The sequence below is a fragment of the Pristiophorus japonicus genome, chromosome 1 (assembly GCF_044704955.1).
Source record: "Pristiophorus japonicus isolate sPriJap1 chromosome 1, sPriJap1.hap1, whole genome shotgun sequence".
Taxonomy (NCBI): domain Eukaryota; kingdom Metazoa; phylum Chordata; class Chondrichthyes; family Pristiophoridae; genus Pristiophorus; species Pristiophorus japonicus.
Genome location: NC_091977.1, coordinates 351,916,321 through 351,929,804, shown reverse-complemented (window position 1 = coordinate 351,929,804; position 13,484 = coordinate 351,916,321). Strand labels below are relative to the sequence as shown.

General features: G+C 44.8%; 1 protein-coding gene across 3 annotated transcripts in view; it reads left to right on the top strand.

Annotated features, from left to right (window-relative positions):
- reck (reversion-inducing-cysteine-rich protein with kazal motifs) overlaps positions 1–13,484 on the top strand; it is a 194,833-nt gene that overhangs the window by 162,262 nt on the left and 19,087 nt on the right. For all 3 annotated transcript variants that reach the window (XM_070890511.1, XM_070890515.1, XM_070890505.1), the window contains 2 exons: positions 2,591–2,786; positions 9,178–9,385. In XM_070890511.1, the coding sequence (XP_070746612.1) occupies positions 2,591–2,786; positions 9,178–9,385 (404 nt within the window). The remainder of the gene's footprint in view (positions 1–2,590; positions 2,787–9,177; positions 9,386–13,484) is intronic.

Here is a 13,484-nt window from a genome sequence, read left to right as displayed (position 1 = left end):
ACTTTAGACTTTACTATGGACTTAAGGAGCTGAATCTGGTTGGGGTTGGAAATCTGTGGGGGACAGAAACATGATGATTTTAGAACTACCTTGCAGATCCCCTATCGTCCAAGGGCTTAAGTTTGAAAACCTCTAGAGGCACTGTTTAGATTGAGTTATCAAGTACTGCATATGACACAATGGTTTCAGTCATGTTTGGAAGGCAGTGAGTGGGTGCAGCTTTCTCTGACTAGGGTCAAATAGCAAAAATATGAGAATGATTGAATATTCTGCATGATAATTCTTGAGGATCCGATAATGTTTATGCAAATGTTTCCCTCAGCCAAGACAGCTTAAAGCTCTGCCACCAATATTGGGGCAAAGAGAGGGGGAAATAAAGGATTAATAAAGGATGATATCAAGGCAGTTGTGAGAGACGATATTGGCTCGAATGAACAAAATGTTGAATCATTGTGGGTGGAGATTAGAGATAGTAAGGGGAAAAAGTCACTGGTGGGTGTAGTTTATAGGCCCCCAAATAATAACTTCACAGTGGGGCGGGCAATAATCAAGGGAATAATGGAGGCATGTGAAAAAGGAACGGCAGTAACCATGGGGGATTTTAACCTACATATCGATTGGTCAAATCGCACGTGGTAGCCTGGAGGAGGAATTCATAGAATGCATACGGGATTGTTTCTTAGAACAGTATGTTACAGAACCTACAAGGGAGCAAGCTATCTTAGATCTGGTCCTGTGTAATGAGACAGAAATAATAAACGATCTCCGAGTAAAAGATCCTCTCGGAATGAGTGATCACAGTATGGTTGAATTTGTAATACAGATTGAGGGTGAGGAAGTAGTGTCTCAAACGAGCGTACTATGCTTAAACAAAGGGGAATACAGTGGGATGAGGGCAGAGTTGGCTAAAGTGGACTGGAAACACAGACTACAATTGAGGAACAGTGGAGGACTTTTAAGGAGCTCTTTCATAGTGCTCAACAAAAATATATTCCAGTGAAAAAGAAGGGCGGTAAGAGAAGGGATAACCAGCCGTGGATAACCAAGGAAATAAAGGAGAGTATCAAATTAAAAACCAATGCGTATAAGGTGGCCAAGGTTAGTGGGAAAATAGAAGATTGGGAACATTTTAAATGACAGCAAAGAATGACTAAGAAAGCAATAAAGAAAGGAAAGATAGATTACGAAGGTAAACTTGCGCAAAACATAAAAACAGATAGTAAAAGCTTTTACAGATATATAAAACGGAAAAGAGTGACTAAAGTAAATGTTGGTCCCTTAGAAGATGAGAAGGGGGATTTAATAATGGGAAATGTGAAAATGGCTGAGACCTTAAACAATTATTTTGCTTCGGTCTTCACAGTGGAAGACACAAAAACCATGCCAAAAATTGCTGGTCACAGGAATGTGGGAAGGGAGGACCTTGAGACAATCAATATCACTAGCGGGGTAGTGCTGGACAGGTTAATGGGACTCGAGGTCGACAAGTCCCCTGGTCCTGATGAAATGCATCCCAGGGTATTAAAAGAGATGGCGGAAGTTATAGCAGATGCATTCGTTATAATCAATCAAAATTCTCTGGACTCTGGGGAGGTACCAGCGGATTGGAAAGCAGCTAATGTAACGCCTGTTTAAAAAAAGGGGGCAGACAAAATGCAGGTAACTTTCGGCCGGTTAGTTTAACATCAGTACTGGGGAAAATGCTTATATATAAATAATTAGTAATTATTAGATCTAAAGAGATAAAATTAAAATTAACTAAGTAGAGGATACCAACATTAAAGAGATCCAAATTACCGTAAATAAATATCTGGTATACATAAATAATAAGGGGGTGCTAAAACCAAAAACATATATCATAAGTAGATAGAATTTTAAGCAACATGATGGGAGAGCTGAGACCCGTTGCCTGCAATTCCTGTTCCAAGTGGGAACTCCAGGACGCTTCGTGGGTTGTCCATGTTAAGTTAGTGTAAAGTTAGTGCCTCCAGTTGCTTGAACTCAAGTTCAGGGCTTCTAAGTTTAAGGAATGGCTGGAACACAGTTGGCCAGGACATTGGGAGAATGACCCTGCTCTTCGTTGAATGGTGGCGAGGGATTTTATACGTTCACCTGAGAGGGCAGATGTGGCCTCGGTTTAACGCCTCATTCGAAAGTCAGCACCTTTATCAGTGCAGCACTCCTTCAGTACTGCGCTGAAGTATCAGCCTAGATTATGTGCTCAAGATCTGGAGTGGTTGAACCCCTGACCACCTGACTCAGGCGAGAGTGTGAGCACTGAGCTAAAGCTGACACTTCATATTGAAATGGATGTTCCAGATATTGAAAAAGTGCATGTCCATTGTTACGTCAGTTCTCCACAAGAATGGACAATCAATCACTCCCAGTCTTTAAAAATCCAGAAAAGGTGCCAAGCAGAATTTTCCATCAGAATAGCAGCCAGGAGAATGCTCGCAAAGTGGCTCACAATTATCTTTTTATAACTACCCTGTACCTGAAAATTAATTTGACTTTTTTTGTCCTGTTTCATTAAATTCTAAAATCCTGTGTTTTTTTTAAATTAAAATTTTCAAAATTTTGTTTTCAAAAGGTGTATTCCAAAACCAAAAGTTTGTCTCACTAGCATTGATTTGCTTGAATGTGACCAGTATGAGTGTATCTCAAGATCAGTGAATTGTGAGCTGCTCCCAGTCGAACCTGTTTGTGATACAGAAAATGTGGAACACTCCAATCGGTGTGCCTTGTACCAAAGATCCAAAACTTTGTCCTACATGGGCCCATGCCAGGTATGAATATACTCATTTCACACTGTAAAAATGATCTACAGGCTGTAAAAATCAGAAGATCTGTAGATTTGAGAGCTAATTCCAAAATCCTACTCTTGAAAAATTCCCTACTGAGAGAGAGGGGTTGCAGTTTGTAGTTCTAATGCACCCTGTTACTTAGTTATTAATGCACTGTACTAACTGTTGTAAGGAAACTTGGCCTTTCCCACTTTGGTGGGTCCCACTTCCACCAGCTGTACACTATACACCTGCTTCATGCGGGTCTACAGTACATCGGAGCACCAGAGGTGAGACTGGCGGGAATTCTAGTAGGTGGCATCATCCCCTCAATCCTGCCTCTTTTGCTGATGTCTGGAAAGAGGGCAGCACAAGAAACGCCTTTGGGCCTGATGAAGCCCCCCAGCATAGACCAAAACTGGTAGAATCCCACTGTTACCGAGTCCAACCCCAATTTCCATCCTGCTCACTCCTGCCCGGCCCCTTAACATCCCAAGGAGATTTGGGCCCCTGTTATTTCAGGTTTTAATATACCCCATTACATCCTTAGTACTTTTCTATTTCCCTCAAACTTTAATGCTAGTTATAAGTGTGCTTTGTTAACTTAATCGAGTCTCTCCACTGTTCATTTTAAATTCGGTTTACATTGTGTTTAACCATAGATTGTCACGTCTGCTTCTACTTTTGCTTTCATAGTCTTATCATCTTTTACCAAATGGTTTGCTCAGGAGTGTGTCACAATTTTGTACTGTGTCAAGAAAAAACGATTTTGTGTACATCTCTATTTGAGTTCAGCTAATGGATTTCTTATGTTACCTACTCCATTATGCTCTTTGTTCATGCCAGGCCACCTATCCTGTTCTGATGTACTAACCTATAGTGGCTACCCTCCTCTTGTCTCTTCTAAAGCCTTCCCATTGAAGGCAATAGTGCTACCCCCAGCACCATAAACTAGCCAAATGCAAAGCAGCAGCCCTTTAAGAGCTACTCTGCCCCCCATTGCTTGGTCCCCTTGCAGCTATACCACCCCCTTCGCTTGCCAAAAATGTGCAGATAACATGATAATTATTCACATTAACTGGCCTCACCGAACCCTGAACAGTCAGCTCCTACCTCCCCTTGTGCAATTATTGCTCTGCACGCTGTGATCTTGAGACCACTTTTGTCGGGATCACGCATCAACCTGTACAAAATTGGGAAGTGGTTTTACAACCGAATGGGACATGAAAACCAAAGATGACTTGGGGGCCGAAATTGGTCGACATACTGCCAGCGTACCGCCCAAGAATGCGATTTTGGTCAAAAAATACCGACATATCGCCGACATACCGCTCACCGGAATATTCATCATTGACATACCGCCGAGTGGTATGCACACTGTCCGCCGTGCAGGACTGCCTGCATACCACCCAAAAGGTCCGATTTTCATTGCATACCGCCGACATACCACCGGAGCTGCATACCGTCCTGGAAAAGGTGGTTTTACGCGATGGTAAGTGGTGGGAATGGGCGGAGTGCATGGATCCGCCATTTTGGAAATCGTGAATGTCAGCTAAAGCAGCACCTCACCTACAGGAGACGGAGGAGGAAGAAGAGGACAATGAGTGGCAGGAGGATGATGAGGAGCTTGCAGATGAACCCATGGCACCAGCCCCCCTACACCACAGCGGCGGGCATGCGGAGCGTATGCCACTGCAAAATTGTTCCTCATGAACGCTTTGCTTGAATGTGGAGAGCTGCGTTTTGGGATCCTGATGATTGTTACCCCAAAAGTTTGATGCTGTACAAGAGTGCTTGAATTCAGTTCAAACGTTTATGTAAAAATGTAAAAAATATACAACAATTTCAAAACTTATAACTGTAAAACAACTGTAACAACAACAATTTTAACAGCCACTTTAACAACACTTTTACCTCTTTAATAAATCAAACTTCAATTACAACAAAAAGACCCTTTACTTTCCCCTGCCTCGACCTCTGCCCCATCCATGCCTGCGTGCTACACCACCCTTGGGACTATTCCCCCTTTTTTTACTCCCGCCCTTCCCTTTCCCACTGCCCCTGAGCCCGGACCTCCCCGTGGTGGTACCAAGCCAGCGTGCAGCACCGCACCCCAAGTGCCGTTGCTGTCGCTGGGGGTCAGACATTGCAGGCGCAATAAATGGGGCCTCAGGAGAAGCTTGCGATGTGAAAGATGAGGCTTCATGGCCGGGAGATGATGTCAGCTCCCCACCCTCGGGTGCTGTCGACCAGACTACTATGGCACAGGGGGGTCCCGCGCCATGTCCCGATCCTGTCGATTGCTGCGTGGCTTCGACTGAGTCAGCGGTTCGCTCCATCACAGCGATCATACGCGACATATCCTCCGACTGCCGCTCTGATAGAACCGCGATGTTTGTGGCTTTTGTAGTTATGGCCTTGAGCAGCTCTCGACCTATGTCAACGCTGGCCTGTGACAGATGCACCATGTCCTGGTACACGCCTACAGCAACTGACCTTGCCTGCACCGACCTCAGTCGCTGCGGCAAAGGCGCTGCAACACTGGGGGTGCCTTGCTACGCACGGCTTGGTCCCGCAAAATCAGAGGAGCCATGGGGGAATCCCCTGAATACAGACTCGGTGGTGGAGGATGATCCAGCTGCCCCACATGGAGCTGGTGTATCCTCCTCCATCTTCACCCCCACCTCCAGGATCAGCGGCTTTTCCCCTTCCTCATCTCTGCCAGTAGTGAAGTCAGGAGAGGGCTGGGTGACGCCAGAGGTGGAGGCAGTGGGTCTGCCATTTGTCGCTGTGGTCTGAATCATCCGAGTCTGGAAGTACAAAACAACATTTTAAAAAGCTTGGCACCAGGGGAGAGGTCAGGGTTAGATGAGTACATAGTATAGTGACTTATCCCAGTCTTACTTAAATGTCCACCACTGCTGCAGTACTGCATTAGATATCACAGACAGACAATACATATATGCATTGTGTTACGTGCCCCCAACATTGCAGTACATCACAAGGCCAACAGTACAGTGCAATAACCTTGCATTACATTACATCAGGCCAACATTACAGTTACAAAATAACATTACATGACATGAGAGGGCTGCATTTTATTCAACTTACCATCTTGTGTGAGTGGGTCAGCTCCAATGCCGTTGGTGGCACGGTTGCTATCCCCAACCAGGGACAGGGCACGGATCTCAATGTCAGTAAGAAGCTCCTGGGTTGTGGGTCTCCCCCTGTACTCCGCTGATCGGCTGCTATTGCTGATGTCTTCTGCAAAAAGTAAAGTAAATCAAAGTAAAAATCTTCAGTCCATTTAACCGCACGCACACACACTGCCTGAAAAGCACGAATACATCGCCATAACCTGAAGATAAATATCATCATCCGTGTGACACTGAACCTACATTTACATGGTACATAGCACTGGGTGGGTGCATAAATAAAATCATTGTTCCACTTCTGGCACCTTTCCCTGGTGCGTACCATGGTACTTTTAGAGGAAACAGCCTCCCCGATCTTGTCCCATATTCGGTTGTTACTCCCTTGTGGGGGGGGGGGGCTTTCCATGACCACCCTTGGTTACTTCTGAGTATCTCTCTTGTATGCTCCAGGCGCCCTCAACCTCCCCTCCTTCTCGATGTTCCTGCACTTTGATTTCTTTTTTAACATTGCCATAATCTTTCTATTTGTATGATTTTTGCTTTGTTAAATATCTCTTAGTCTTCAAACTGAAGAATTATTAGTTGTTAGGAATATATTTGCACTGTGCTATGTATTTTTGATGTAACTGGCCGTCTACTAGCTTGCTGCTCCTTCTCTCTCAATCTCTCCCTCCTCTTCAACTCACTGCACATCTCTGACCTCTGACCCCAGAAATTGCGGTAAAACGCATCTGTAAAAAACAAGAAAAAAAAATTTGCGCATGCGCAGTTCAGTGCCGCACCACCCATCGAACAGAAAGTCCATCTGGTTCTACTGCTAGGATACATACCGCCCAATGCAGACCGCTGACATACAAAAAACTTTGACCAATTTTGTCCTCTTCAGTCTCGGCGGTATGCTGGTGTGAAATGGCATACCGCCGAGATTGTGACAACAAGCTCCCCGCTGGAGTGGAACTAAACTACAGAACTAGTGGGAAGCTGTGTAACCTACGCCGCCTCCAGGCCAGGTCCCAAGATCACCCCAACCTCTGTCGTTGAGCTGCAGTACGCAGACGATGCCTGCGTCTGCACACATTCTGAGGCTGAACTCCAGGATATAGTCAATGTATTCACTGAGGCATATGAAAGCATGGGCCTTATGCTTAACATCCGTAAGACAAAGGTCCTCCACCAGCCTATCCCCACCGCACAGCACTGCCCTCCAATCATCAAGATTCACAGCGCAGCCTTTGACAACGTGGACCATTTCCCATATCTCGGGAGCCTCTTAGCAACAAAGGCAGACATTGATGCGGAGATTCAACATCACCTCCAGTGCGTCAGTGCAACCTTCGGCCGTCTGAAGAAAAGAGTATTTGAAGAGCAGGCCCTCAAATCTACCTCAAATCAAAGCTCATGGTCTACAGGGCTAGAGTAATACCTGCCCTCCTGTATGGATCTGAGGCATGGACGATGTATAGAAGGAACCTCAAGTCACTGGAGATATATCACCAACGATGTCTCCGCAAGATCCTGCAAATCCCCTGGGAGGACAGGCGCACCAACATCAGTGTTCTCGCCCAGACTAACATCCCCAGTATTGAAGCACTGACCACACTCGATCAGCTTCGCTGGGCAGGCCACATAGTCCGCATGCCAAATACGAGACTCCCTAAGCAAATGCTTTATGCGTAGCTCCTTCATGGTAAACGAGCCAAAGGTGGGCAGCGGAAACGTTACGAGGACACCCTCAAAGCCTCCATGGTAAAGTGTGACATCACCACTGACACCTGGGCGACCCTGTTCGAAGACTGCCCAAGGTGGAGAAAGTACATCCGGGGGGGCATTGAGCTCTTCAAGTCTCAACACAAAGAGCGTGAAGAAGTCAAGCGCAGGCAGCGGAAGGAGCGCGCGGCAAACCAAACTCACCCATCCCTTCCCTCGACGAGTGCCTGTCCCACCTGTGACAGGGTCTGTGGCTCTCGTATTGGACTGTTCAGCCATCAAAGAACTCACTTTGGGAGTGGAAGCAAGTCTTCCTTGATTCCAAGGGACTGCCTCTGAGATGAGACTGCCGAGAAATGGGCGACCTTATGCATCGACCAATTTCGACCCCTTAGTATTTGAGTACAGCATTTAGTAACGGCAGCTTGCTGCTTAATGTAACTTCCTACTTCAGCCAGGGATAAAATATTAAGCGCAAGTTTTGTACTCTTGTGTGGGCCACCCTACCCCGTGTGCTGGAATGCTGCATGTTTTCAGCTTAAATTACGTGCATTCATGAAAGAGTTCTTTTTGTATTTATCTGGGTGCAATTGTCTTTTTCTTATTTCTATGTTTAAATCACATCTTTATTCAATATAATGGCACAAAAATTGCTGTCAAAATAATGACAAGACTAATGGCGTCGCTGTTATTTAAGTGCAAATACCGCAGCAACTTCAGGCAAGGGCGGATGCTCGATGAAACAAGGAAATTGAGATGTTGCTGTCAAAGATGCGTCGCTCCACTGTTAGCTTTGTGAAAACGGCATCTCGCGGTCTTGCTCTCCATTTAAATGCATTGAAAGGCATGAAGTTCTAGTACTTGCGTGGCAGATATGATGTAAACTCGCCACAGTCAAGTCATTTCAAGTCCATGTGTCCTTTTAATGACGTCAGAAGTGTTAATTACTGCCAGTCAACTTCTCTGGTGCTAAAAATTAACTATTATACGTGTGGAGTCTCAATCCATCAGTCTATCTTTTTCTCTCATTCTTAAACCAATCTTTCTTTTTCCCCTCTCTATTTCTCGTTCTGTATCTGATTGACATTGAATTCACCTACTCGAACTTACACTTCCTTGTCAGATCTTGTCTTGTTTTCACAATCCTTCAATCTGATTGGTTAAGGAGATACACAGTTGCTTAACCTGTCCACTTAGATCCTAGATGTGCCATTTCCATCTCACACATCCGGCAACTTGTCACGCAATATAAAATGGGGATTAAGTGGGCAAGGTCAAGTCTAATTAACGGTGAGCGTCGTTTGTTGACCAGTTACAGGAATTTTTGGGCCAATGTTTAATGAGTCCTGTTAATACAATAAATTGGGATCCAATATTTTCAAAGTGATCTGTTCTCGTATTAGATTTAATGCGTATAATTTCCAATAAAGTTCAATTGATGCTGTTAGGTGTAAGTTGAAATTTAACCATTCATATCGAATAGCTCGTACTTTATTGAAAACTCTGCTTTTGGTTTTGTATTTTCTTTGAAGGATATGTGTGGGCAGCAGCCTGTCTGTGGTCATAATGGTGAGACATACGATAATGTGTGTGCTGCCTACTCGGATCGTGTGGCAGTGGACTATATTGGACGTTGCCAAGCTGTAGGCATTCTACCTGATTACAATTCTTATCCAGAGTGCTCATCTGTTATGTGTTCACCGCTCCCCAGCAATGGATGCAAGCCTGTCACTCCACCTGGTAGAGAAAAAAAATCTCTTTTCCTAGATCTGGCAATCTGATGAATTGTTTTTGTTTTTGTTTTACTTTCTGCTGAATGTTGACCGTTATCTTGAACTCCACATATCTACAGATGGTTTAATTGGGAAGATTTTTCTTTTATAATTCTTGACGTAAACATAGAAATTTACAGCACAGAAGGAGGCCATTTCGGCCTATCGTCTCCGCGCCAGCCGACACAGAGCCGCACGGCCCTTGGTCAGCAGCCCTAAAGGTTATATATAAATCTATGAACAATGACGGAAAGGCAAAGAGCACCCAGCCCAACCAGTCCACCCCACACAACTACAACACCTCTTATACTAAAAACATCTACACTCCACCCCAACCAGAGCCATTTGATCTCCTGGGAGAGGCAAAAACCAGATTAAAAAACCCAGGTCAATTTAGGGAGGAAAAAAATCTGGGAAAATTCTTCCCTGACCCCGTCCAGGCGATTGAAACTAGTCCAGGAGATCACCCTGGCCGTATTCTATTCCCTGCAGTACTTACTATTATATCTGTGCCGTCCAAAAAAAGGTCATCCAGTCTAATCCCAATTACCAGCTCTAGGTCCGTAACCTGCACTTTAATGCCCATCCAACTATCTCTTAAAAGTGGTGAGGTTTTCTGCATCCACAACTCTTCCAGGCAGTGAGTTCCAGATCCCCACAGCCCTCTATGTAAAGAAACCCTCCCTCAAATCCCCTCTAAACCTTCCACTAGCCACCTTAAAACTATGCCCCTCGTAATAGCCCCCTCCACCAATGGAAATAGACCCTTACTATCCACTATGTCCAGGCCCCTCAACATTTTGTAGATCTCGATGAGGTCTCCTCTCAACCTCCTCTGTTCTAATGAGAACAAGCCCAGCCTATCCAATCTGTCCTCATAACTAAGATTCTCCATTCCAGGCAGCATCCTCGTAAATCTCCTCTGCACTCTCTCCAGTGCAATCACGTCTTTCCTATAATACGGCGACCAGAACTGCACGCAGTACTCTAGCTGTGGCCTAACCAAAGTAGTATACAATTTAAGCTCTTATATTCTATGCCTCGGCCGATAAAGGCAAGCATTCCGTATGCCTTGTTAACCACCTTACCACCTGACCTACTTTCAGGGATCTTGGACAAGCACTCCAAGGTCCCTTTGTTCATCTACACTATTAAGTGGCCTACCGCTTAATGTGTATACCCTTTCCTTCTTAGCCCTCCCAAAGTGCATCACCTCACACTTCTCTGAATTAAATTCCATTTGCCATGCTCTGTCCACCTGACCAGTAGATTGATATCCTCCTGCAGTGCATGACTTTCCTCTTCATTATCAACCACACAGCCAATTTTAGTGTCGTCTGCAAACTTCTTAATCATGCTCCCTATATTCAAATCTAAATCGTTGATATATACCACAAAAAGCAAGGGACCCAGTATTGAGCCCTGCGGAATCCCACTGGAAACATCCTTCCAATCACAAAAACATCCATCAATCATTACCCTTTACTTCCTACCTCCAAGCCAATTTTAGATCCAACTTGCCACTTTGCCCTGGATCCCATGGGCTTTAACCTTCATGACCGGTCTACCATGTGGGACCTTATCAAAAGCTTTGCTAAAGTCCATATACACTACACCGTACGCACTACCCTCATCGACCCTCTTGGTTACCTCCTCAAAAAATTCAATCAGGTTAGTCAAACATGACCTTCCCTTAACAAATCCGTGCTGACTGTCCCTAATTAATCCTTGCCTTTCCAAATGCAGATTTATCCTGTCTTTCAGGATTTTTTCCAATAATTCTCCCACCACTGAGGTTAGGCTGACAGGCCTGTAATTACTCAGCCTATCCCTTTTTCCCTTCTTAAACAAGGGTACTACATTAGCAGTGCTCCAATCCTCCGGCACCATGCCCATATCCAAAGATGACTGGAAAATGATGGTCAAGGCCTCTGCTATTTCCTCTTTTACTTCGCTCAACAACCTGGGATGCATTTCATCCGGGCCTGGGGACTTATCTACTTTCAAAGCTGCTAAACCCCTTAATACTTCCTCTCTCACTATATTTATTTCATCCAGAATATCACACTCCTCCTCTATAGCAGTATCTGCATTGCCTCTTTCCTTTGTGAAAACACATGCAAAGTATTCGTTAAGAACCCTACCAACATTTTCTGCCTCCACACAAAGATTACCCTCATGGCCTCTAATAGGCCTTACCCTTTCCTTAGTTACCCTCTTACTCTTAATATATTTATTGAACATCTTAGGGTTTTCCTTAATTTTACTGGCCAAGAATTTCTCATGCTTTCTCTTAGCATTCCTAATATCCTTTTTAGTTTTGCCTCTTAACTTTCTATATTCCTCCAAAGATTGTAAAGTATTTAGCTGTTGATAGGTGACATAAGCGTCCCTTTTTTTCTTAATCCTCCCCTGTAAGTCCCTCGACATCCAGGGGGCTCTAGAATTATTTTTCCCAGCCCTTTTCTTTAAGGGCACATGTTTGGCTTGAGCCTTCCGGATCTCCTCCTTGAATGCCTCCCACTGTTCTGACACTGATTTACCCACAAGTAGCTGTTTCCAGTCCACTATGGCCAAATCACTCCTTACTTAGCAAAATTAGCTTTTCCCCAATTCGGAACTTTTATTCCAGGCCTATTCTTGTCCTTATCCATAACCAACTTGAATTTGACTGAATTATGATCACTGGTATCCAAATGCTCTCCCACTAATACCCCTTCAACCTGCCCAGCTTCATTCCCCAAAACTAAATCCAAGACCGCCCCCTCTCTTGATGGGCTTGCTACATACTGACTTCAAAAGTTCTCTTGAATGCCTCTATAGCCTTCACACTAAATTTGTCCCAATCAATATTTGGATAGTTAAAATCCCCTATTACAATCCTATTGTTTTTAGACTTCATAACAATTTGCCTACATATTTGCTCCTCTATCTCCCTCCTACTGTTTGGGGGTCTATAATACATGCCCAGCAGTGTGATCGTCCCTTTTTTATTTTTCAATTCGACCCATATGGCCTCATTTGATGATCCCTCCAACATATTATCCCTCCTCACTGCTGTAATAGTTTCTTTAATCAATACCGCAACACTACCCTCCCCCCCCCCCTTTTACCCCTCTGTCTATCTTGTCTAAAAATCCTGGAGCCAGGAATATTGATCTGCCAAACCTGCCCCTCTTTCAGCCAAGTTTCTATAATGGCTATAATGTCATACTCCTATCTACCTGTGCTCTTCGCTCATCCACCTTATTCGCTATACTCCTTGCATTAAAGTATATCCCATTCAGCACAGGAAGACGTCCTTGCTTACTAAGCTCTGTTTCCTCTGTCTTACAGATTCGCTTTCTAGTTTCTTGCTATCCAACTTCTGCTTTACTTCCTTCCCTTTTGAATTCATTCTCAGGTTCCCATCCCCCTGCCAAGCTAGTTTAAACTCTCCCCAACAGCACTAGCAAAACTCCCCATGAGGATATTGGTCCCGGTGCTGTTGAGGTGCAACCCGTCCAGTTTGTACAGGTCCCATCTCCCCCAGAAACGGTCCCAATGCCTCAAGAATTTAAAGCCCTCCCTTCTACACCAATTTTCCAGCCATGTGTTCATCCTCTCTATCCTTCTATTCTTATACTCATTAGCATGTGGCACCGGTAGTAACCCGGAGATTACTACCTTTGAGGTCCTACCCTTTAATTTTCTTCCTAGCTCCCTAAATTCTTCCTGTAGGACCTCATCCCTCATTTTACCTATGTCCTTGGTCCCGATATGGACCATGACCTCTAGCTGTTTACCCCCTTCCCCCTTCCCCCCCCCCCCCCCCCCAGGATGCCCTGTGTCCGCTCTGTGACATCCTTGACTCCGGCATCAGGGAGGCACAAAACCATTCGGGAGTCACGTCTACAGCCGCAGAAACGCCTGACTGTTCCCCTAACTATAGAATCCCCGATCACTAGGGTTTTTTTTTTTCTTTGCTGTGCAGCTGAGCCACCCGTGGTGCCTTGGAATTGGCTCTGGCTGCACTCCCAGAGGCACCATCGTCCTTACCGATACTCAGAATTGAATATTGGTTTGAA